The 27,361-nt window shown below is 44.9% G+C and overlaps 1 protein-coding gene across 1 annotated transcript in view; it reads right to left on the reverse strand.

Annotated features, from left to right (window-relative positions):
- The window catches only part of LOC123743794 (transmembrane protein 178B), a 206,981-nt gene extending 179,620 nt beyond the window's left edge, over positions 1 to 27,361 (reverse strand). The window contains exons 1-2 of the mRNA XM_045722371.1: positions 26,968 to 27,361; positions 25,407 to 26,296 (exon numbers count right to left, since the gene is read on the reverse strand). Of these exons, the coding sequence (XP_045578327.1) occupies positions 25,407 to 25,785 (379 nt within the window). The 5' untranslated portion in view covers positions 25,786 to 26,296; positions 26,968 to 27,361. The remainder of the gene's footprint in view (positions 1 to 25,406; positions 26,297 to 26,967) is intronic.

A 27,361-nucleotide genomic window follows, 5' to 3' on the forward strand; every position in this document is an offset into this window, starting at 1 on the left:
CCCCTTCATCCACTATATATACAGCAGTATGTGGACACCCCTTCATCCACTATATATACAGCAGTATGTGGACACCCCTTCATCCACTATATATATATACAGCAGTATGTGGACACCCCTTCATCCACTATATATATATATATATACAGCAGTATGAGGACACCCCTTCATCCACTATATATACAGCAGTATGAGGACACCCCTTCATCCACTATATATACAGCAGTATGTGGACACCCCTTCATCCACTATATATATATACAGCAGTATGTGGACACCCCTTCATCCACTATATATACAGCAGTATGTGGACACCCCTTCATCCACTATATATACAGCAGTATGTGGACACCCCTTCATCCACTATATATATATACAGCAGTATGTGGACACCCCTTCATCCACTATATATACAGCAGTATGTGGACACCCCTTCATCCACTATATATACAGCAGTATGTGGACACCCCTTCATCCACTATATACAGCAGTACGAGGACACCCCTTCATCCACTATATATACAGCAGTATGTGGACACCCCTTCATCCACTATATATACAGCAGTATGAGGACACCCCTTCATCCACTATATATACAGCAGTATGTGGACACCCCTTCATACACTATATATACAGCAGTATGTGGACACCCCTTCATCCACTATATATACAGCAGTATGTGGACACCCCTTCATCCACTATATATACAGCAGTATGTGGACACCCCTTCATCCACTATATATACAGCAGTATGAGGACACCCCTTCATCCACTATATATACAGCAGTATGTGGACACCCCTTCATACACTATATATACAGCAGTATGTGGACACCCCTTCATCCACTATATATACAGCAGTATGTGGACACCCCTTCATCCACTATATATACAGCAGTATGTGGACACCCCTTCATCCACTATATATACAGCAGTATGTGGACACCCCTTCATCCACTATATATACAGCAGTATGTGGACACCCCTTCATCCACTATATATACAGCAGTATGTGGACACCCCTTCATCCACTATATATATATACAGCAGTATGTGGACACCCCTTCATCCACTATATATATATATATATATACAGCAGTATGAGGACACCCCTTCATCCACTATATATACAGCAGTATGAGGACACCCCTTCATCCACTATATATACAGCAGTATGTGGACACCCCTTCATCCACTATATATATATACAGCAGTATGTGGACACCCCTTCATCCACTATATATACAGCAGTATGTGGACACCCCTTCATCCACTATATATACAGCAGTATGTGGACACCCCTTCATCCACTATATATATATACAGCAGTATGAGGACACCCCTTCATCCACTATATATACAGCAGTATGTGGACACCCCTTCATCCACTATATATACAGCAGTATGAGGACACCCCTTCATCCACTATATATACAGCAGTATGTGGATACCCCTTCATCCACTATATATACAGCAGTATGTGGACACCCCTTCAAGTTAGTGGATTCAGCTATTCCAGCCACTCCCGTCGCTGACAGGTGAAAACAATCGAGCACACAGCCATGCAATCTCCATAACCAAACATTGGCAGTAGAATGGCCTTACTGAAGAGCTCAGTGACTTTCAACGTGGCACCGTCACAGGATGCCATCTTTCCAACAAGTCAGTTCGTCAAATTTCTGCCCTGCTAGAGCTTCCCCGGTGAACTGGAAGTGCTGTTCTTATGAAGTGGAAACACCTAGGAGCAACAACGGCTCTGCCGCAAAGTGGTAGGCCACACAAGCTCACAGAACGGGACCACCGAGTGCTGAAAATTGTCTGTCCTCGGTTGCAACACTCACTACCGAGTACCAAACTGCCTCTGGAAGCAACATCAGCACCAGAACTGTTCGTTGGGAGCTTCATGAAATGGGTTTCCATGGCCGAGCAGCCGCACACAAGCCTAAGATCACCATTCGCAATGCCAAGCGTCAGCTGGAGTGATGTAAAGCTTGCTGCCATTGGACTCTGGAGCAGTGGAAACACGTTCACTGGAGTGATGAATCACACTTCACCATCTGGCAGTCCGACGGACAAATCTGGGTTTGCCGGATGCCAGGAGAACGCTACCTGCCCCAATGCATAGTGCCAACTGTAAAGTTTGGTGGAGGAGGAATAATGGTCTGGGGCTGTTTTTCATGGTTCTAGCCCCTTAGTTCCAGTGAAGGGAAATCTTAGCGCTACAGCATACAATGACATTCTAGACGATTCTGTGCTTCCAACTTTGTGGCAACAGTTTGGGGTAGGCCTTTTCCTGTTTCAGCATGACAATGCCCCCGTGCACAAAGCGAGGTCCATACAGAAATGGTTTGTCGAGATCGTTGTGGAAGAACTTGACTGGCCTGCACAGAGCCCTGACCTGAACCTCATCGAACACCTTTGGGATGAATTGGAACACCGACTGCGAGTCAGCCCAAATCGCCCAACATCAGTGCCCGACCTCACTAATGCTCTTGTGGCTGAATGGAAGCAAGTCCCCCTGCAGCAATGTTCCAACATCTAGTGGAAAGCCTTCCCAGAAGAGTGGAGGCTGTTATAGCAGCAATGTTCCAACATCTAGTGGAAAGCCTTCCCAGAAGAGTGGAGGCTGTTATAGCAGCAATGTACCAACATCTAGTGGAAAGCCTTCCCAGAAGAGTGGAGGCTGTTATCGCAGCAATGTTCCAACATCTAGTGGAAAGCCTTCCCAGAAGAGTGGAGGCTGTTATAGCAGCAATGTTCCAACATCTAGTGGAAAGCCTTCCCAGAAGAGTGGAGGCTGTTATAGCAGCAATGTTCCAACATCTAGTGGAAAGCCTTCCCAGAAGAGTGGAGGCTGTTATAGCAGCAATGTTCCAACATCTAGTGGAAAGCCTTCCCAGAAGAGTGGAGGCAGTTATAGCAGCAAAGGGGGACAAACTCCATTTTAAATTCCCATGATTTTTGTAATGAGACGTTCAAAGAGCAGTGGTCCACATACTGTTGGTCATGTCGTGTATGACCATGTCGTAGTGCTCATGCAATGTGGAGCTATAGTGAAACACGAAGAAGGTCAACTTTTTAATTTTTTTTATTATTTCACCTTTATTTAACCAGGTAGGCCAGTTGAGAACAAGTTGTCATTTACAACTGCAACCTTCGACCTGGCCAACGGGGGAATTGACCAACATCTACGTATTGGTAAATGTCGCCTCAAGACCACCAGGTAATGAACAAAAGATGATTGTAGGAAGCTTTCAGGATACTCCAGCCCATAACGTGTCAGCTAGGAGCTCTACCTGTAAAGTCTGTAACAATATGACTCCTGTCAAAGAGGGTTTCAACACGAGCTCATAGTCACACCAAAACACACGTATAGCACCAGACAGTCAGCTAGGAGCTCTACCTGTATAGTCTGTAACAATATGACTCCTGTCAAAGAGGGTTTCAACACGAGCTCATAGTCACACCAAAACACACGTATAGCACCAGACAGTCAGCTAGGAGCTCTACCTGTATAGTCTGTAACAATATGACTTCTGTCAAAGAGGGTTTCAACACGAGCTCATCGTCACACCAAAACACACGTATAGCACCAGACAGTCAGCTAGGAGCTCTACCTGTATAGTCTGTAACAATATGACTCCTGTCAAAGAGGGTTTCAACACGAGCTCATAGTCACACCAAAACACACGTATAGCACCAGACAGTCAGCTAGGAGCTCTACCTGTATAGTCTGTAACAATATGACTCCTGTCAAAGAGGGTTTCAACACGAGCTCATCGTCACACCAAAACACACGTATAGCACCAGACAGCCAGTCAGACAGCTAGTCAGTCAGACAGCCAGTCAGACAGCCAGCCAGTCAGACAGCCAGCCAGTCAGACAGCCAGCCAGTCAGACAGCCAGTCAATTAAGTTTGTAGAAGTTGAAGTTTGTAGAAATGTTAAAATAATGTAGTAGACTATAACACAATAGATATGGTAGGAGAAAATCTAAAGAAAAACCAACCAACATTTTTTTTTTTGGAGAGCCCATGCTCTTACAATGCTTACAGCCTGTAAGCAGTGGAGCTGTATCAGGGCATTTCAGTGAGCAGATCTATACCCATTTCAGGCTGTAAGCAGTGGAGCTGTTTCAGGGCATTTCAGTGAGCAGATCTACACCCATTTCAGGCTGTAAGCAGTGGAGCTGTTTCAGGGCATTTCAGTGAGCAGATCTACACCCATTTCAGGCTGTAAGCAGTGGAGCTGTTTCAGGGCATTTCAGTGAGCAGATCTACACCCATTTCAGGCTGTAAGCAGTGGAGCTGTTTCAGGGCATTTCAGTGAGCAGATCTACACCCATTTCAGGCTGTAAGCAGTGGAGCTGTTTCAGGGCATTTCAGTGAGCAGATCTACACCCATTTCAGGCTGTAAGCAGTGGAGCTGTTTCAGGGCATTTCAGTGAGCAGATCTACACCCATTTCAGGCTGTAAGCAGTGGAGCTGTTTCAGGGCATTTCAGTGAGCAGATCTACACCCATTTCAGGCTGTAAGCAGTGGAGCTGTTTCAGGGCATTTCAGTGAGCAGATCTACACCCATTTCAGGCTGTAAGCAGTGGAGCTGTTTCAGGGCATTTCAGTGAGCAGATCTACACCCATTTCAGGCTGTAAGCAGTGGAGCTGTTTCAGGGCATTTCAGTGAGCAGATCAACACCCATTTCAGGCTGTAAGCAGTGGAGCTGTTTCAGGGCATTTCAGTGAGCAGATCTACACCCATTACCGGCTGTCAGAGACTTACCCTGATCCAACGGATGTTTCAAATGTCAAAGCCATTTCTCTGACCTCTCAGGCTCAGCCTGCATACCAATGGCACCATATTCCCCAGGGCACTGCTTCTGCTCAGAGCCCTGATAGAGACTAGGGTGTTATTTGGGATGCAGATGCAGTCTCAGCCACATGACACGCCTTTCATTAAAGCTGCCTCACAGGCAGACAGCATCAATCACAATGTTGTGTGTCATAAATATGCATGTGTGTTCTATGTGGCTGTGTGTAGTTGTAGCTGTGTGTAGTTGTAGATGTTTGTAGATGTAGATGTGTGTAGTTGTAGATGTGTGTAACTGTGTGTAGTTGTACATGTGTGTAGATGTGTGTAGTTGTAGATGTGTGTAGCTGTGTGTAGTTGTAGCTGTGTGTAGTTGTAGATGTGTGTAGTTGTAGATGTGTGTAACTGTGTGTAGTTGTACATGTGTGTAGATGTGTGTAGTTGTAGATGTGTGTAGCTGTGTGTAGTTGTAGCTGTGTGTAGTTGTAGATGTTTGTAGATGTAGATGTGTGTAGTTGTAGATGTGTGTAACTGTGTGTAGTTGTACATGTGTGTAGATGTGTGTAGTTGTAGATGTGTGTAGCTGTGTGTAGTTGTAGCTGTGTGTAGTTGTAGATGTGTGTAGTTGTAGATGTGTGTAGTTGTAGATGTGTGTAACTGTGTGTAGTTGTACATGTGTGTAGATGTGTGTAGTTGTAGATGCGTGTAGCTGTGTGTAGTTGTAGATGTGTGTAACTGTGTGTAGTTGTACATGTGTGTAAATGTGTGTAGTTGTACATGTGTGTAGATGTATGTAGTTGTACATGTGTGTAGTTGTAGCTGTGTGTAGTTGTAGATGTGTGTAGTTGTAGATGTGTGTAGCTGTGTGTAATTGGGTTTGTGTGCTTTCCTATGTGCCATCAGTATGTGTGTGAGTGGGGGGATTTCTGTGCGCACATCAGTGTTTGTGTCTACAATATGAGTATTGCCTGTGTGTGTCTGTGTGTTTGACAGTTGGAGAATACAGTGTGTGTGTCTGTGTGTTTGACAGTTGGAGAATACAGTGTGTGTGTCTGTGTGTTTGACAGTTGGAGAATACAGTGTGTGTCCACTGGCACGTAGTCCTATTTAACCTCCACTTTACAGCTCATCTCTACACATCCTAATCATCCTCTCCTCTCCTCTCCTCTCCTCTCCTCTCCTCTCCTCTCCTCTCCTCTCCTCTCCTCTCCTCTCCTCTCCTCTCCTCTCCTCTCCTCTCCTCTCCTCTCCTTTCTCTCTCCCTCTGTCATATCTCTCCTCCCTCTCTCCACTCTTCCTCTGTCCTCTCCTCCCTCATCTCTTCCTCTGTCCTCTGTCCTCTGTCCTCCCGCTCTCTTCTACTCCCCCTCCTCTCTTCTGTCCTCTGTTCTCCTCCCCCTCTCCTCCCTCTCTCCTCTCCTCCCTCTCTCCTCTCTTTCTCTGTCCACTCCTTTCCTCCCTCTCCTCTCTTCTCTCTTCCTCTGTCCTCTCCTCCCTCTCTCCTCTGTCCTCTCTTCTCCTCTCTGTCCTCTCTCTTCTGTCCTCTGTCCTCTCATCCTCCTCCCTCCCTCCCTCCCTCTCCTCTCTTCCTCTGTCCTCTCCTCTTATCTCGTCCCTCTCTCCCTCTGTCTTCTCCTCTCCACCCTTCCCTCTCTCCTCTCTTCCTCTGTCCCCTCCTCCCCTTCTACTCTCTTACTTTGTCCTCTCCTCCCTCTCTCCTCTCTTCCTCTCCTCTAGTCCTCTGTCCTCTCCTCCCTCTCTTCCTCTGTCCTCCCCCTCTTTTCCTCCCCCTCCTCTCCTCTTCTCTCCTCCCTCTCTCCTCTCTTCCTTGGTCCTCTCCTCCCTCTCTCCCTCTCCTCTCTCTTTCTCTGTTCTCTCCTCCCTCTCCTCTCTCTTTCTCTGTCCTCTCCTCCCTCTCTCCTCTCTTCCTTGGTCTTCTCCTCCCTCTCTCCCTCTCCTCTCTCTTTCTCTGTTCTCTCCTCCCTCTCCTCTCTCTTTCTCTGTCCTCTCCTCCCTCTCTCCTCTCTTCCTTGGTCTTCTCCTCCCTCTCTCCCTCTCCTCTCTCTTTCTCTGTCCTCTCCTCCCTCTCCTCTCTCTTTCTCTGTCCTCTCCTCCCTTTCTCCTCTCTTCCTCTGTTTCATCCTCTCCTCTCTCCTCTCCTCTCTTCCTCTCTCCTCTTCTCTCCTCCTCCTCTCCTCCCTTTCTCTTCTCTGTCCCTTGTCCTCCCCCTCTCCTCCCTCTCTTCCTCTGTCCTCTCCCTCTCCTCCCTCTTTCATCTCTCTTTTCCTGCTAATTCCCTCTGAACAGTCAGTCACGAGAGAGAGGTGCAGCTGTGAGAGGAATCCGCTAGTGAGAGAAGAAGATGGAGGGAGAGTAGAGGAGAGAGGGATGAGAGGAGAGGATGAAACAGAGGAAGAGAGGAGAGAGGGATGAGAGGAGGAAGGACTGTGTCAGGTTGCATGTCGAATTGACTGGGTTGCTAGGGAAATCCGTTTTAGGGGTTTAGATAAAGGGTTTATTCCTATGTTGATCTGAAGATCCCATCTGGGTAGAGAAGAAGACGATCCCACTGCTAGAACAGCAGGACTGTGTCTCTGTTGAACACAGACAGAAGCACCTGACTATAACAGTCAGAGGGAATGGCCTGCGACATGTCAACAGAACCTTTTGTATGATGGGACTGTAACACTGTGGTCTGTCCACTTCTGTCATCATCTCCAGAAGGGGATTTTGATTGCTTGTTTGAGACACACACACACACACACACACACACACACACACACACACACACACACACACACACACACACACACACACACACACACACACACACACACACACACACACACACACACACACACACACACACACACACACACACACACACACACACACACACACACACACACACACACAGTCTCTGCGCGGCCCGGCCCCTGCCAACACAATACTCCAACATAACATCTGTCAAACAGGAGATCAGAGTTACCATGACAACGCAAACCATGGATGAGGATATTTTCTCTTCACTCCACCTCTCTCTCCCTCTCCACATCTCTCCCTCTCTCCCTCTCCATATCTCTCCCTCTCCATATCTCTCCCTCTCCACATCTCTCTCTCCCTGTCCATATCTCTCCCTCTCTCCCTCTCCACATCTCTCCCTCTCTCCCTGTATATCTCTCCCTCTCTCCCTGTCCATATCTCTCCCTCTCTCCCTCTCCATATCTCTCCCTCTCCATATCTCTCCCTCTCCACATCTCTCTCTCTCCCTGTCCATATCTCTCCCTCTCTCCCTCTCCACATCTCTCCCTCTCTCCCTGTATATCTCTCCCTCTCTCCCTGTCCATATCTCTCCCTCTCTCCCTCTCCATATCTCTCCCTCTCTCCCTCTCCATATCTCTCCCTCTCTCCCTGTACATCTCTCCCTCTCTCCCTCTCCATATCTCTCCCTCTCTCCCTGTCCATATCTCTCCCTCTCTCCCTCTCCATATATCTCCCTCTCTCCCTGTACATCTCTCCCTCTCTCCCTCTCCATATCTCTCCCTCTCTCCCTGTCCATATCTCTCCCTCTCTCCCTGTCCATATCTCTCCCTCTCTCCCTGTCTATATCTCTCCCTCTCTCCCTGTTCATATCTCTCCCTCTCTCCCTCTCCATATCTCTCCCTCTCTCTCTGTTCATATCTTTCCCTCTCTCTCTGTCCATATCTCTCCCTCTCTCTGTCCATGTCTCTCCCTCTCTCCCTGTCCATATCTCTCCCTCTCTCTCTGTCCATATCTCTGCCTCTCTCCCTGTCCATATCTCTCCCTCTCTCTCTGTCCATATCTCTCCCTCTCTCCCTGTCCATATCTCTCCCTCTCTCTCTGTCCATATCTCTCCCTCTCTCCCTGTCCATATCTCTCCCTCTCCCTGTCCATATCTGACCCTGTCCATATCTCTCCCTCTCTCTGTCCATATCTCTCCCTCTCTCTCTGTCCATATCTCTCCCTCTCTCCCTGTCCATATCTCTCCCTCTCTCCCTGTCCATATCTCTCCCTGTCCATATCTCTCCCTGTCCATATCTCTCCCTCTCTCTGTCCATATCTCTCCCTCTCTCTCTGTCCACATCTCTCCCTCTCTCTCTGTCCACATCTCTCCCTCTCTCTCTGTCCATATCTCTGCCTCTCTCCCTGTCCATATCTCTCCCTCTCTCCCTGTCCATATCTCTCCCTCTCCCTGTATATATCTCTCCCTCTCTCCCTGTTCATATCTCTCCCTCTCTCCCTGTTCATCTCTCCCTGTCCATATCTCTCCCTCTCTCCCTGTCCGTATCTCTCCCTCTCCCTCTGTCCATATCTCTCCCTCTCTCTCTGTCCATATCTCTCCCTCTCTCTGTCCATATCTCTCCCTCTCTCCCTGTCCATATCTCTCCCTCTCCCTGTCCATATCTCTCCCTCTCTCTCTGTCCATATCTCTCCCTCTCTCTGTCCATATCTCTCCCTCTCTCCCTGTCCATATCTCTCCCTCTCCCTGGCCATATCTCTCCCTCTCCCTGTCCATATCTCTCCCTCTCCCTGTCCATATCTCTCCCTCTCTCTCTGTCCATATCTCTCCCTTTCTCTCTGTCCATATCTCTCCCTTTCTCTCTGTCCATATCTCTCCCTCTCTCTCTGTCCATATCTCTCCCTCTCCCTGTCCATATCTCTCCCTTTCCATATCTCTCCCTCTCTCTCTGTCCATATCTCTCACTCTCTCCCTGTCCATATCTCTCCCTCTCTCCCTGTTCATATCTCTCCCTCTCTCTCTGTCCATATCTCTCTGTCCATATCTCTCTCTCTCTCTCTCTCTTTCTCTGTCCATATCTCTCTCTCTCTCTCTCTCTTTCTCTCTCTGCTATATGTCTCTCTCTTTCTCTCTCTCCCTAGCAGATAATGTCGTCACCCACCACCTCTCACTCACACAGATTGTTTATTTAAATCTGCTGGTTGCAGATGGGGGATCGTTCAGTGGGATATTTGTTGGAGAGAAACAGAAGCCTGTCTTATGAAGAACACCTCTGCTAGTTAATGCTCCTCTGTAGGACATCATTCATAATGTGAGAGAGAGGAGCAGAAGCTAGGCTCAGAAGAGGTCTAACCTGAGCTAACGTTAGCTTCCTATCAGCTATACTATAATCCTCACTAAGGCTAGGTCGGGTCTAAGCTGAGCTAACGTTAGCTTCCTATCAGCTATACTATAGTCATCCTCACTAAGTGCTAGGTCTGGTCTAAGCTGAGCTAACGTTAGTTTCCTATCAGCTATACTATAATCATCACTAAGGCTAGGTCTGGTCTAAGCTGAGCTAACGTTAGCTTCCTATTAGCTATACTATAATCATCCTCACTAAGGCTAGGTCTGGTCTAAGCTGAGCTAAAGTTAGCTTCCTGTCAGCTATACTATAATCCTCACTAAGGCTAGGTCTGGTCTAAGCTGCGCTAACGTTAACTTCCTATCAGCTATACTGTAATCATCACTAAGGCTAGGTCTGGTCTAAGCTGAGCTAACGTTAGCTTCCTATCAGCTATACTATAATCATCACTAAGGCTAGGTCTGGTCTAAGCTGAGCTAATGTTAATTTCCTATCAGCTATACTATAATCCTCACTAAGGCTAGGTCTGGTCTAAGCTGAGCTAACGTTAACTTCCTATCAGCTATACTATAATCATCACTAAGGCTAGGCTAGGTCTGGTCTAAGCTGAGCTAACGTTAGCTTCCTATCAGCTATACTATATCCATCACTAAGGCTAGGTCTGGTCTAAGATGAGCTAACATTAGCTTCCTATCAGCTATACTATAATCATCCTCACTAAGGTTAGGTCTGGTCTAAGCTGAGCTAACGTTAACTTCCTATCAGCTATACTATAATCATCACTAAGGCTAGGTCTGGTCTAAGCTGAGCTAACGTTAACTTCCTATCAGCTATACTATAACCATCACTAAGGCTAGGTCTGGTCTTAGCTGAGCTAATGTTAGCTTCCTATCAGCTATACTATAATCATCCTCACCAAGGTTAGGTCTGGTCTAAGCTGAGCTAATGTTAATTTCCTATCAGCTATACTATAATCATCAATAAGGCTAGGTCTGGTCTAAGCTGAGCTAACATTAGCTTCCTATCAGCTATACTATAATCATCCTCACTAAGGCTAGGCTAGGTCTGGTCTAAGCTGAGCTAACGTTAGCTTCCTATCAGCTATACTATAATCATCCTCACTAAGGCTAGGTCTGGTCTAAGCTGAGCTAACATTAGCTTCCTATCAGCTATACTATAATCATCCTCACTAAGGCTAGGTCTGGTCCAACACATGTTAAAGGGAATCAGTTGCACAACTGAATACATTCAACTGCTCTGTAGGACATCCTTTATGTATTTTATGACTAGGCTTTAAAAGGTCCATCTATCCAAGGAGACAGCTGCACTCCTCACAAAGTCTCTTCATTCAAATAAACCGTCCTCCTCTCTCTCTCCCTTTCAGTCTTTTTCTCCTTCTATATCTGTCTCTCTTTAACAAGAAGGTCAGTCAGTCTTTGGGTTAGTTCAATAAGGGCTTGATCTCTCTCTCTCTCTCTCTCTCTCTCTCTCTCTCTCTCTCTCTCTCTCTCTCTCTCTCTCTCTCTCTCTCTCTCTCTCTCTCTCTCTCTGTCTCTCTCTCTCTCTCTCTCTCTCTCTCTCTCTCTCTCTCTCTCTCTCTGTCTCTCTCTCTCTCTCTCTCTCTCTCTCTCTGTCTCTCTCTCTCTCTCTCTCTCTCTCTCTCTCTCTCTCTCTCTGTCTCTCTCTCTCTCTCTCTCTCTCTCTCTCTCTCTCTCATGTGATCCAAGCTCTCTGATGAGCCATTGATCAAAGGAGAGGAAGAGGTGGAGGAGGAAGGTGGAGTAAACAGGGTCTTGGCAGGGACAGGGTGTCGTCTGATGAGAGAGGTGGATTGTTATGTTAAATAAACTGTCTTTTATCCAAAAGAGCTCAATTAGCCCCTGACTGTGTAGCCCATCAATACACTGAAACTGGCTGAAACGGGATACTGTGTGTAACTCGTTAACATTTAATTTCACTTCGGTAAAGAGTAATGGCTGATGGGCCCTAGACAGAGTAGTGTAGGTAGAGACTGATGGGCCCTAGAGGGGTGGTACACTATATAGCCGTTTGCTAATACTAATATAACATGTTAGCCTACTAATATAACATGTTATAGTACTAATATAACATATTATACTATTAATATAACATATTATACTACTAATATAACATATTATACTACTAATATAACATATTATACTACTAATATAACATATTATACTACTAATATAACATATTATACTACTAATATAACATATTATACTATTAATATAACATATTATACTACTAATATAACATATTATACTACTAATATAACATATTATACTACTAATATAACATATTATACTACTAATATAACATATAATACTATTAATATAACATATTATACTATTAATATAACATATTATACTACTAATATAACATGTTATACTACTAATATAACATATTATACTATTAATATAACATATTATACTATTAATATAACATATTATACTACTAATATAACATATTATACTACTAATATAACATATTATACTACATTTACATTTTTACATTTAAGTCATTTAGCAGACACTCTTATCCAGAGCGACTTACAACATGTTATACTACTAATATAACATATTATACTATTAATATAACATATTATACTATTAATATAACATATTATACTTCTAATATAACATATTATACTACTAATTTAACATGTTATACTACTAATATAACATATTATACTACTAATATAACATGTTATACTACTAATTTAACATATACTAATATAACATATTATAATACGAATATAACATATTATAATACTAATATAACATATTATACTACTAATTTAACATATTATACTACTAATATAACATATTATAATACGAATATAACATATTATACTACTAATATAACATGCTATACTACTAATATAATATGTTATACTACTAATATAAAATGCTATACTACTAATATAACATGTTATACTACTAATATAACAAGTTATAAGACTAATATAACATATTATTCTACTAATATAACATGTTATAAGACTAATATAACATATTAGACTACTAATATAACATATTAGACTACTAATATAACATCTGTTTCTACTAATATAATATCTGATACTACTATAAAAAAACATCTTACAGTACAATGAAAACATGATGAAGACAGCTCCAACCAACCAACCAACCAACACTCATCACAATTCTCTCTAGAAATCCTGTCACCATGGCAATGTCATGCTCATATGACACTTTAGCCTGAGAGGTGGAAAGATAGAGAGAGCGGGGGAGAGGTGGAGAGATGGAGAGGTGGAAAGATAGAGAGAGCGGGGGAGAGGTGGAGAGATGGAGAGGTGGAAAGATAGAGAGAGCGGTGGAGAGGTGGAGAGGTGGAAAGATAGAGAGAGCGGGGGAGAGGTGGAGAGATGGAGAGGTGGAAACAGTTGGGGAGAGGTGGAAAGATAGAGAGAGCGGGGGAGAGGTGGAGAGATGGAGAAAGCGAGGGAGACTGAATGTGTCTACATAGTGTATTAAAGGGTAGGTTGGAATCAAAGGTAGAAAGTAGGAGAGGAGAAAAGGAGAGAGAGAGAACAAGAGCACGACACAGTCTGAGAGACACAGAAAGACAATGATAGCATGAGAGGAAGACGAGGACAGGAATACATAAGAAGTGGAGACTGTAAAGGAGTGGGAGAAGGACAGAGATACATAAGAAGTGGAGACTGTAAAAGAGTGGGAGATGGACAGAGATACAGAAGAAGTGGAGACTGTAAAAGAGTGGGAGATGGACAGAGATACAGAAGAAGTGGAGACTGTAAAGGAGTGGGAGATGGACAGAGATACATAAGAAGTGGAGACTGTAAAAGAGTGGGAGATGGACAGAGATACATAAGAAGTGGAGACTGTAAAGGAGTGGGAGAAGGACAGAGATACATAAGAAGTGGAGACTGTAAAGGAGTGGGAGAAGGACAGAGATACATAAGAAGTGGAGACTGTAAAGGAGTGGGAGATGGACAGAGATACATAAGAAGTGGAGACTGTAAAGGAGTGGGAGAAGGACAGAGATACAGAAGAAGTGGAGACTGTAAAGGAGTGGGAGAAGGACAGAGATACAGAAGAAGTGGAGACTGTAAAGGAGTGGGAGATGGACAGAGATACATAAGAAGTGGAGACTGTAAAGGAGTGGGAGATGGACAGAGATACAGAAGAAGTGGAGACTGTAAAGGAGTGGGAGAAGGACAGAGATACAGAAGAAGTGGAGACTGTAAAGGAGTGGGAGAAGGACAGAGATACATAAGAAGTGGAGACTGTAAAGGAGTGGGAGAAGGACAGAGATACATAAGAAGTGGAGACTGTAAAGGAGTGGGAGAAGGACAGAGATACAGAAGAAGTGGAGACTGTAAAGGAGTGGGAGAAGGACAGAGAAAAGGAAAGAGAGTAATTTCCTCCCCTTGCAGCTGCTGCTGTCTTCTTCCTCTCCCTCTCTCTACTTGTCTCCCTCTCTCTCCCCCTTCTCTTTCACTCTCAATCTCTCTCTCCCTCTCTCTTTCTCCCCCTTCTCTCTCTCTCTCCCCCTTCTCCTTCTCTCATTAGAGCCAGAGATGGAGTGTAGAAATGTATTTTTATTTAACTAGGCAAGTCAGTTAAAAAACAAAAATAGACTTATTAAAAAAAAAAAAAGTTAAGGACGTATGGGACGTGACTTAGACTTGTGAGTCAAAATGAGTCCCGCTGGTCTTCTAGTGTTTGACTAAATCATTCAACACATTGTATCTACAGTATCGGTTGGAGACGTACCGTTAGACGATAACAGAACTCACTCATAATACTCAGGCTGTCTTTGATTGAAAATGCCCTTTGATCTCTCTCATGCTGTGTGTATCCGGGGGGGGGGGGTTATGTGTTGATGTTGGGCAGGTGATGAGGTCGAGTAAAGAGAAAAACAGAAAGAGAAGGCCGGGTGCCAGTGCTGTGGCCATAGACACCAGTATTCATGTTTATATCATTGGCTGTGGCCATAGCTGTCTTGGTTTAGGTTGCTGGGTGCAACAGACAGGGCCAGGAATAAGGTACAACAGGGCCAGGAATAAGGTACAACAGGGCCAGGAACAAGGTACAACAGGGCCAGGAATGAGGTACAACAGGGCCAGTAATGAGATAAATAATTCCGTTTCCAGCTCCAGTTCTCGTGAAGGGAACCTTGCTATGTCCACTAGGCTCCACACTACATCTCCAGTAAGAACAACACATAGTCACAAATCCATCTAAAACACAGGCAACATTCAGTGTATGTAACTACAACAAGGAATATGGTAGGGTGAGGGGAAGGGAAAGGGAGGAATCACCCAAAGCTCACAATGCACTGCCAATCACGATCATAACAAATTAGAATGAAATTACTATCAATAAATCCATTAAGGATTAACCCTAATCCCCACTAGTGGGTGTCTACTAGATCACCTCAAGCACTGGAGTCTCAGTAGCAGCGAGCTGTGGAGGGTTGGCCCTCCCTCACAGGGTGTCCAATTTAACTCCACCAGTGGAGACATGGGTTCCCTAGGGAGCATGGTAATCCAATCCCAGGCTTCGCCTTAGGCCTCAGTAGGCCTCAGATGGGAGGCTCCTGGGTAGACTGATGCTCTCTGCTCACTGGTCTCTGCTTTCCACACCTGGGTAGACTGATGTTCTCTGCTTTCCACACCTGGGTAGACTGATGCTCTCTGCTTTCCACACCTGGGTAGACTGATGCTCTCTGCTTTCCACACCTGGGTAGACTGATGCTCTCTGCTTTCCACACCTGGGTAGACTGATGCTCTCTGCTTTCCACACCTGGGTAGACTGATGCTCTCTGCTTTCCACACCTGGGTAGACTGATGCTCTCTGCTTTCCACACCTGGGCAGACTGATGCTCAAGCCTTCTTTCAACCCATACCTCACTCTCTTTCCCTCTCTCTCTCTCCCTCTCTCACCCTCTTTCTTTACCTTTCCCTCTCTCTCACCCTTTCCCTCTCTCTGCCTCTCTCTCCCCCTCACTCCCTCTTTCTCTCTCTCCCTCCGTCTCTTTCCCTCTCTCTCTCTCCCTCTCTCTCTCTCTCCTTCCCTCTCTTTCTTGGTGAGTGACAGAATGAAGAACAATAAAATAGAGTAACTGAGCTATAGAACAATAGAATAGAGTGACAGAGCTATAGAACAATAGAATAGAGTGACAGAGCTATAAGTAGAGAGAACAATAGAATAGAGTGACAGAACTATAGAACAATAGAATAGAGTAACTGAGCTATAGAACAATAGAATAGAGTGACGGAGCTATAGAACAATAGAATAGAGTGACGGAGCTATAGAACAATAGAATAGAGTGACAGAGCTATAGAACAATAGAATAGAGTGACAGAGCTATAGAACAATAGAATAGAGTGACGGCAAAGAACAATAGAATAGAGTGACGGAGCTATAGAACAATAGAATAGAGTGACAGAGCTATAGAACAACAGAATAGAGTGACAGAGCTATAGAACAATAGAATAGAGTGACGGAGCTATAGAACAATAGAATAGAGTGACAGAGCAATAGAACAATAGAATAGAGTGACAGAGCAATAGAACAATAGAATAGAGTGACGGAGCAATAGAACAATGGAATAGAGTGACGGAGCTATAGAACAATAGAATAGAGTGACAGAGCTATAGAACAACAGAATAGAGTGACAGAGCTATAGAACAATAGAATAGAGTGACGGAGCTATAGAACAATAGAATAGAGTGACAGAGTAATAGAACAATAGAATAGAGTGACAGAGCAATAGAACAATAAATAGAGTGACGGAGCAATAGAACAATGGAATAGAGTGACAGAGCTATAGAACAATAGAATAGAGTGACAGAGCTATAGAACAATAGAATAGAGTGACAGAGCTATAGAACAATAGAATAGAGTGACGGAGCTATAGAACAATAGAATAGAGTGACAGAGCTATAGAACAATAGAATAGAGTGACAGAGCAATAGAACAATAGAATAGAGTGACAGAGCTATAGAACAATAGAATAGAGTGACAGAAATATAGAACAATAGAATAGAGTGACGGAGCTATAGAACAATAGAATAGAGTGACAGAGCTATAGAACAATAGAATAGAGTGACAGAACTATAGAACAATAGAATAGAGTGACAGAACTATAGAACAATAGATTAGAGTGACAGAAATATAGAACAATAGAATAGAGTGACAGAGCTATAGAACAATAGAATAGAGTGACAGAACTATAGAACAATAGAATAGAGTGACAGAGCTATAGAACAATAGAATAGAGTGACAGAACTATAGAACAATAGAATAGAGTGACAGAAATATAGAACAATAAAATAGAGTGACGGAGCTATAGAACAATAGAATAGAGTGACAGAGCTATAGAACAATAGAATAGAGTGACAGAGCTATAGAACAATAGAATAGAGTGACAGAACTATAGAACAATAGAATAGAGTGACAGAACTATAGAACAATAGATTAGAGTGACAGAAATATAGAACAATAAAATAGAGTGACGGGGCTATAGAACAATGGAATAGAGTGACAGAACTATAGAACAATAGAATAGAGTGACAGAGCTATAGAACAATAGAATAGAGTGACAGAACTATAGAACAATAGAATAGAGTAACTGAGCTATAGAACAATAGATTAGAGTGACAGAAATATAGAACAATAAAATAGAGTGACGGAGCTATAGAACAATAGAATAGAGTGACAGAACTATAGAACAATAGATTAGAGTGACAGAAATATAGAACAATAAAATAGAGTGACGGAGCTATAGAACAATAGAATAGAGTGACAGAACTATAGAACAATAGAATAGAGTGACAGAACTATAGAACAATAAAATAGAGTGACAGAACTATAGAACAATAGAATAGAGTGACAGAACTATAGAACAATAGATTAGAGTGACAGAATAGAACAATAAAAAGGGGGCTATAGAACAATAGAATAGAGTGACAGAACTACAGAACAATAGAAAGAGGACAGAACTATAGAAAATAAAATAGAGTGACAGAACTATAGAACAATAGAATAGAGTGACAGAACAATAGAAAGATAGAATAGAGTGACAACACTACAGAGCAATAGAGGAGTGTGGGTCCTCCAGGAAGAGATGTCGTGCCCAGTCTCGTCAGCAGAATATCTCCATGCAGACATATGCCAGCTTTCCGGATAATAACCCTGCGCGCGCGCACACACACACACACACACACACACACACACACACACACACACACACACACACACACACACACACACACACACACACACACACACACACACACACACACACACACACACACACACACACACACACACACACACACACACACACACACACACACACACACAGACAGAGAGCTGATGACCTATCACTAACAAATAAATTACACACTAACTCTCTGTAACTAGCTGTGTAGACAGTGCTAGGGAAAGCAGCACTGGTAGATAAAGGATAGAATACCATTTAGAGTCTGGCTCAGCTCAGTTCTACAACAGCTCTATAAAATCACAACATGGCTTGACAGAGACTCAAGAATATGAAACAGTCCATGGTTATGGAGGATAGGAGAACGAATGGAAGGATGGTGAAGGCTGGGGGGGGGATGCAGCGATAGAGAGAGGAGGATGTAGGATCCCTGATACCCCGGTGAGGGAAGAAGAGTGTCTGGCTTCAGAATCATTAACAGCTGGAGCTCCCTTATAGACAGCAACTACAGTAAAGCTCCTCTGACATACCGACATCATTACCAAGCCTGTGAAGTAATCTACAAAAGCACAGGGATCTGACCGTACACATAGAATAGAACGAGCCTCCCCATTCAGGTCTATGGTGGCATAATGGGTGGACTGGCTAGCAGCCATAGTGAGTCTACCCATTCGTTTCCAGTCAAACTGCCCGGGCCAGAGGTTCCAGTTTCCAGTCAAACTGCCTGGGTTAGAGGTTCCAGTTTCCAGTCAAACTGCCTGGGTTAGAGGTTCCAGTTTCCAGTCAAACTGCCTGGGTTAGAGGTTCCAGTTTCCAGTCAAACTGCCCGGGTTAGAGGTTCCAGTTTTCCAGTCAAACTGCCGGGTTAGAGGTTCCAGTTTCCAGTCAAACTGCCTGGGTTAGAGGTTCCAGTTTCCAGTCAAACTGCCCGGGTTAGAGGTTCCAGTTTCCAGTCAAACTGCCCGGGTTAGAGGTTCCAGTTTCCAGTCAAACTGCCCGGGTTAGAGGTTCCAGTTTCCAGTCAAACTGCCCGGGTTAGAGGTTCCAGTTTCCAGTCAAACTGCCCGGGTTAGAGGTTCCAGTTTCCAGTCAAACTGCCTGGGTTAGAGGTTCCAGTTTCCAGTCAAACTGCCCGGGTTAGAGGTTCCAGTTTCCAGTCAAACTGCCTGGGTTAGAGGTTCCAGTTTCCAGTCAAACTGCCTGGGTTAGAGGTTCCAGTTTCCAGTCAAACTGCCCGGGTTAGAGGTTCCAGTTTCCAGTCAAACTGCCCGGGTTAGAGGTTCCAGTTTCCAGTCAAACTGCCTGGGTTAGAGGTTCCAGTTTCCAGTCAAACTGCCCGGGTCAGAGGTTCCAGTTTCCAGTCAAACTGCCCGGGTTAGAGGTTCCAGTTTCCAGTCAAACTGCCCGGGTTAGAGGTTCCAGTTTCCAGTCAAACTGCCCGGGTTAGAGGTTCCAGTTTCCAGTCAAACTGCCCGGGTTAGAGGTTCCAGTTTCCAGTCAAACTGCCTGGGTTAGAGGTTCCAGTTTCCAGTCAAACTGCCCGGGTTAGAGGTTCCAGTTTCCAGTCAAACTGCCTGGGTTAGAGGTTCCAGTTTCCAGTCAAACTGCCTGGGTTAGAGGTTCCAGTTTCCAGTCAAACTGCCCGGGTTAGAGGTTCCAGTTTCCAGTCAAACTGCCCGGGTTAGAGGTTCCAGTTTCCAGTCAAACTGCCCGGGTTAGAGGTTCCAGTTTCCAGTCAAACTGCCCGGGTTAGAGGTTCCAGTTTCCAGTCAAACTGCCCTGGGTTAGAGGTTCCAGTTTCCAGTCAAACTGCCCGGGTTAGAGGTTCCAGTTTCCAGTCAAACTGCCTGGGTTAGAGGTTCCAGTTTCCAGTCAAACTGCCTGGGTTAGAGGTTCCAGTTTCCAGTCAAACTGCCCGGGTTAGAGGTTCCAGTTTCCAGTCAAACTGCCCGGGTTAGAGGTTCCAGTTTCCAGTCAAACTGCCCGGGTTAGAGGTTCCAGTTTCCAGTCAAACTGCCCGGGTTAGAGGTTCCAGTTTCCAGTCAAACTGCCCGGGTTAGAGGTTCCAGTTTCCAGTTTGGGACATTAGGTTGGATCAGGGCTGTACTGTGTGAGTCCTCCATTCATTAGCTTGCTAAGCACAGCAAGGTCTGAGGCCAGGTGCCCATTACTGCAGATGACAAGTCATCAAGACTATGGAAGCTGCCTGAAAGGGCCACACATCTGAAAGCTTCACTCCCCATTCCACACACTCACTGACACACAGATGCTGAGATGCACAAATACACACGCACGCACGCACGCACGCACGCACGCACGCACGCACACACACACACACACACACACACACACACACACACACACACACACACACACACACACACACACTAATGGTGGACAGTAACCTCGGTCAAAAGCCGGGCCAATGCCAGGTGACTGGATAGCAACCACACATCCACGCCATAGAACAGAGACCAGCTTCTTCTCCAGAGAAGAGTTTACTCATGATTGATCAACAGAACGATGAATAAACATTTGGACGTTGGGAATGAATGGTTACACTCAATGGTTATAGTCATATACAACAGTCAACTCTGCATAGAGCCTGTATGAATAGCACACATGTTGATGTGTGTCCTAGTCTACAGATGAGACATGGCACCTTATTGTCTTTCTAGTGCACTACTTTAGACCAGGTCTCTATAGATGTGTCCTAGTCTACAGATGAGACATGGCACCTTATTGTCTTTCTAGTGCACTACTTTAGACCAGGTCTCTATAGATGTGTCCTAGTCTACAGATGAGACATGGTACCTTATTGTCTTTCTAGTGCACTACTTTAGACCAGGTCTCTATAGATGTGTCCTAGTCTACAGATGAGATGGATCATGTTTTGTACACTCAGTGTAATATATATATATATATATGTGTGTAATTTATTGTCATAAATAATACATGTTTAAAGGCTACAGAGGCTGGTGGAACACTTCATAAAGGGGAATAGGTTGAAGCATTGGTATATAAGTGCCACAGTTTTTTTTTTAAATATGATCATCATTGTTTTAAAACCATGACTTAATGTACAACATTTAAGAAAAAGTATTTTCAATATTCTACAATTGAATAACCATGCAATTATGACAACCCCAACACAAAATAATGTTCACAAGCTTGGCATATAATTCACATCCAAAATACCTTAATACAGTATTTATTAGATAATCAGCAACACAGCTCTGAATATAACTGACGATGCTGATCATCTCTGAAGAACCCTAAAGAGAGGGTTTTAGGTAAAAACACCTTTTTGGTGTTCATGTGGGTTTAACCCTCATCTGTAGACTATAGGGCCTATAAGGACATACCGAAAAAACACTGGATGGTTTTACTTCGCACCTTTTTTCCCCCTAAGAGTGTACGGGTGACACTGTTATCTAAGTCGAAGGATGAGGTCTGAGTGAGTGTCCCTCTCTTCATAGTGAGGTAAACCTACAGACTAGGATGTAACAGCCTCTCTTCATAGTGAGGTAGACCTACAGGCTAGGGAGTAACAGTCTCTCTTCATAGTGAGGTAGACCTACAGGCTAGGGAGTAACAGTCTCTCTTCATAGTGAGGTAGAGCTACAGGCTAGGATGTAACAGCCTCTCTTCATAGTGAGGTAGACCTACAGGCTAGGGAGTAACAGTCTCTCATCATAGTGAGGTAGACCTACAGGCTAGGGTGTAACAGCCTCTCTTCATAGTGAGGTAGACCTACAGGCTAGGGAGTAACAGTCTCTCTTCATAGTGAGGTAGACCTACAGGCTAGGGTGTAACAGTCTCTCATCATAGTGAGGTAGACCTACAGGCTAGGGTGTAACAGTCTCTCTTCATAGTGAGGTAGACCTACAGGCTAGGGAGTAACAGTCTCTCTTCATAGTGAGGTAGACCTACAGGCTAGGGGTGTAACAGTCTCTCTTCATAATGAGGTAGACCTACAGGCTAGGCTGTAACAGCCTCTCTTCATAGTGAGGTAGACCTACAGGCTAGGGTGTAACAGCCTCTCTTCATAATGAGGTAGACCTACAGGCTAGGATGTAACAGCCTCTCTTCATAGTGAGGTAGACCAACAGACTAGGATGTAACAGCCTCTCTTCATAGTGAGGTAGACCTACAGACTAGGGAGTAACAGTCTCTCTTCATAGTGAGGTAGACCTACAGGCTAGGGAGTAACAGTCTCTCTTCATAGTGAGGTAGAGCTACAGGCTAGGGAGTAACAGTCTCTCTTCATTATGAGGTAGACCTACAGGCTAGGGTGTAACAGTCTCTCATCATAGTGAGGTAGACCTACAGGCTAGGGTGTAACAGCCTCTCTTCATAGTGAGGTAGACCTACAGGCTAGGGAGTAACAGTCTCTCTTCATAGTGAGGTAGACCTACAGGCTAGGGTGTAACAGTCTCTCATCATAGTGAGGTAGACCTACAGGCTAGGGTGTAACAGTCTCTCTTCATAGTGAGGTAGACCTACAGGCTAGGGAGTAACAGTCTCTCTTCATAGTGAGGTAGACCTACAGGCTAGGGTGTAACAGTCTCTCTTCATAATGAGGTAGACCTACAGGCTAGGATTTAACAGTCTCTCTTCATAATGAGGTAGACCTACAGGCTAGGGAGTAACAGTCTCTCTTCATAATGAGGTAGACCTACAGGCTAGGGAGTAACCGTCTCTCTTCATAATGAGGTCAACCTACAGGCTAGGGAGTAACAGTCTCTCTTCATAATGAGGTCAACCTACAGACTAGGATGTAACAGTCTCTCTTCATAGTGAGGTAGACCTACAGGCTAGGATGTAACAGTCTCTCTTCATAGTGAGGTAGACCTACAGGCTAGGATGTAACAGTCTCTCTTCATAGTGAGGTAGACCTACAGGCTAGGATGTAACAGCCTCTCTTCATAGTGAGGTAGACCTACATGCATGGTTGTAACAGTCTCTCTTCATAGTGAGGTAGAAGACAGGCTAGGATGTAACAACCTCTCTTCATAGTGAGGTACCTACAGACTAGGGTGTAACAGTCTCTCTTCATAAGGAGGTAAACCTACAGGCTAGGGAGTAACAGTCTCTCTTCATAATGAGGTAGACCTACAGGCTAGGGTGTAACAGTCTCTCTTCATAATGAGGTAGACCTACAGGCTAGGGTGTAACAGTCTCTCTTCATAGTGAGGTAGACCTACAGGCTAGGGTGTAACAGTCTCTCTTGATAATGAGGTAGACCTACAGGCTAGGGAGTAACAGTTTCTCTTCATAATGAGGAAGACCTACAGGCTAGGGTGTAACAATCTCTCTTCATAGTGAGGTAGACCTATAGGCTAGGGTGTAACAGTCTCCTCTCTTCATAATGAGGTAGACCTACAGGCTAGGGTGTAACAGTCTCTCTTCATAATGAGGTACACCTACAGGCTAGGGTGTAACAGTCTCTCTTCATAATCAGGTAGACCTACAGGCTAGGTAGTAACAGTCTCTCTTCATAATGAGGTAGACCTACTGACTAGGGTGTAACAGTCTCTCTTCATGAAGTAGACCTACAGGCTAGGGTGTAACAGACTCTCTTCATAATGAGGTAGACTTACAGGCTAGGGTGTAACAGTCTCTCTTCATAATGAGGTAGACCTACAGGCTAGGTTGTAACAGTCTCTCTTCATAATGAGGTAGACCTACTGGCTAGGGTGTAACAGTCTCTCTTCATAATGAGGTAGACCTACGGCTAGGGTATAATAGGTAATGATATGATACAACCCCAGGTCTACATGTGAGAACCACAGCTTCCTAATATATTGTGGATAGGGGAGTCGTCTTTTAAGAGGTCTGAGTCTCCCTCCTCATAGTGTGGTAGGACCGGCCTAGCCCACAAGACAGGAAGTGGTGACATCATCATTATTTACAGTGTGAGGTTCAGGAGGATATAGCATCCCACAGCATCACACGGGGAGGGGGAAGACACACACACAAAGGCAGGCACACACACACACACACACACACACACACACACACACACACACACACACACACACACACACACACACACACACACACACACACACACACACACACACACACACACACACACACACACACACACACACACAGAGAGAGAGAGGTAGAGACACAGAGAGAGGTAGAGACACAGAGAGAGAGGTAGAGACACAGAGAGAGAGGTAGAGACACAGAGAGCGAGAGAGTGGTAGACACAGAAGAGAGAGAGAGAGAGAGAGAGAGAGAGAGAGAGAGAGAGAGAGGTAGACACACACACAGAGAGAGAGAGAGAGAGAGGTAGACACACATAGAGAGGTAGAGACACACAGAGAGAGAGGTAGAGGCACAGAGAGAGAGGTAGAGACACAGAGAGAGAGGTAGAGACACAGAGAGAGAGGTAGAGACACAGAGAGGCAGAGACACAGAGAGGTAGAGACAGAGAGAGAGGTAAAGACACAGAGAGAGGTAGAGACATAGAGAGAGGTAGAGACATAGAGGCAGAGACACAGAGAGAGGTAGAGACACAGAGAGAGGTAGAGACATAGAGAGAGAGAGGTAGACACACACACAGAGAGAGAGGTAGACACACATAGAGAGGTAGAGACACAGAGAGAGGTAAAGACACAGAGAGAGGTAGAGCACAGAGAGAGGTAGACACACACACAGAGAGAGAGGTAGACACACATAGAGAGGTAGAGACACAGAGAGAGGTAAAGACACAGAAAGAGGTAGAGCACAGAGAGAGGTAGACACACACAGAGAGGTAGTAGATGTGAGAATGGAGCCGTAGCTACAGCAAGCAGCAGGCCTAGCATCTACTGGATCAGAGCTGTGTGTTGCCATGGTGCATCAGCCTCAAATGATAGCCTGTACTCTCCTCCTACAACATGACACACACGACTCAGCTAAAGGCCATTTGAATCCAGCATTACAGAGGTGGCGGTGACGTCTCTCTATCTGACCACGCTCTCTCTGAGAGAGAGAGAGAGAGATTCATAAGAACGTGAATAATATGATTTTTCTGGAGCCTAATTGTCTCGCCAGGGGGTTTGTGAAGAGCACAACTAACAACGGTCAACCAAGAAAGACTATTTTATAATTTCCCAATATGAGCAATATTCAGAGTGTCTTGATGTTTGGTTAGGTAAACACATAGACGACACACATATTAGACTCCCATAATGTAACAGTATAGGCCTACTGTCTTATTGTATCCAATTCTGTACTGTATTATACGTTTTCTCTCTCTTACCTTTGCGAATGAGGTCTTCTATGTCCTGGTCGAAGCCCAGTCGGTGGCATTTGCTCCACAGTCCCATGTTGGTGGAGTTGTACTGCCTACTACACTCGTCCGCGGCGGACATAGCGAACAGCTGCCTTCTGTTCCGGGCTAGGAGCAGCTTGTCCTCCCAGCGGTCCAGTCTGGAGCGGCTGGCCCGCAGAGGTAGGCTGTTGTTGGGGATGTAGATAAAGCCTGGGTTCTTACGGCTGGAGAAGCTCCGACAGCGCTCCCGATACCTCCGCGCGTCAGTCTCGTACCAGTGGTCGGAACAGATTGCCACCGCTAGCATTCCTAGGGCGCACAGAGAGAGGGACAGGCCGGCGTAGAGCAGTAACTTCCCAGCAGCCATGCTCGGTTTCTCTGCTTTTCTCAGAGCCGCCGCATCAGCACCACCAGTCTATGGACAGCTCCTCTGCTCTCCTCGCTCTGTCGGTCTGTCGCTTTGTCAGTCAGCACAGCGCTGCTACCGCTACAACCCACCTCCAACGAATCAGCTTACATCTCTCCCCTTGGTGCCGATAGCAAGACCATCATCGAGGTTACAACCATGCAAATATAATTTAAAGCTAGGTTGCAAATCATAAAATTCGTTGAATCTACCGAATAAGGAAGGTCCTTGTTGGTAAAATAGTGTTCCGTTCCGTTCTTTCCGGCGTACGGGAGAGAGTGAGATGGAGAGAGGGAGCGAGCTGCTGCAGCTGTTCGTTAGGATGCTGCCTCGACGAGTGAAAAGATGCTTATCTCATTCCCTGCTCTCAGCAACCCTCCATCTGCTGCGACTAGGCGGAATGGGGCGAGACAGGAACAAACGTCCACGCAGAACACAGAGTTTTCAAAGCGTTTCAGTTCGAGTCGAAACCCTACAAAAACCAGAGGAAAAAGTCATATTATTAACCTGAACAATTGTGTATCCCTGCTTTTAGCATGAGCTAGGATGTTTACAAGAGCATGCCATTGCTCTTGTAGGCTATTTTGTAACAGGCCACGCTACAATGTAATCTCCCCCCAAATTAAACGTTGTGCTGCTGGGTGTTCAGTGATGTTTTGTCGTGCAATGTGCACATTAAAAGGTCATGTTTTGTTGTCAGTCAAAATCCCCTGGCATGCAGTCACCCCACCCCTGCCATCCCATCTGGACTAAAGGGCTGGCGATACATGAATGTAGAGCCGCCAAAATGATCTTCATTTTCCGTAGGGATATGACCTCATCTAGGACACACATCCGCACCGTTTAATGTACCATAATCACTCCTTGTTAAATTAGTCAATAAAACCGCACGCTGTCTGTCGTCAAAAAGGGAACGTCCCCCCCCCCCCCCCAAAAAATAGATATTTAAGAAATACTTTACTTCATTACCATAATATATGTACATAAAGGTAATTCTACATGAATATCCAAATGACCATGACACAAGACAATCAATGATATGCGGTTGAATACGTCTCTATGTCCATCAGGCTCAACTCAAACAGCTCGCTGCATCACATCAGTGTGTGTGTGACTAGAGAGGTTGGACGCGCGTCTACTCACCGCTCAGAAGGATGCGACTTCGGTTATAGCTTTATGTTCCAATGGGATTATTTCAACTCTACGTTCCAAATGTCTTCAAACGTTCAGTAACCGGAATAGGCTAAAGTTTCGCCTTCAAAAAATAAATAAATAATGAATTGCAGAGAGACTCTGATCCCTGCTCCACTAGGCGACATTGACAGGCGACAGGAAGCGTTGCGTAAAGATGTTATTTGACGCGGCAGATGTCGCCGTTGAGGATTAATTCCTCAGAGGGATATATATATATGTAGGCTAAAACACTATGCGTTATCGTTACTGTCGAGTTTAAAATCCCTCTGGCAGCTAGGATCCTAATGCATTTAGACTAGTATGTACACTCCTTTTCGGGTGGACAGAGTCTACAGCGGTGACG

Source organism: Salmo salar, chromosome ssa07 (assembly GCF_905237065.1).
Source record: "Salmo salar chromosome ssa07, Ssal_v3.1, whole genome shotgun sequence".
Taxonomy (NCBI): domain Eukaryota; kingdom Metazoa; phylum Chordata; class Actinopteri; order Salmoniformes; family Salmonidae; genus Salmo; species Salmo salar.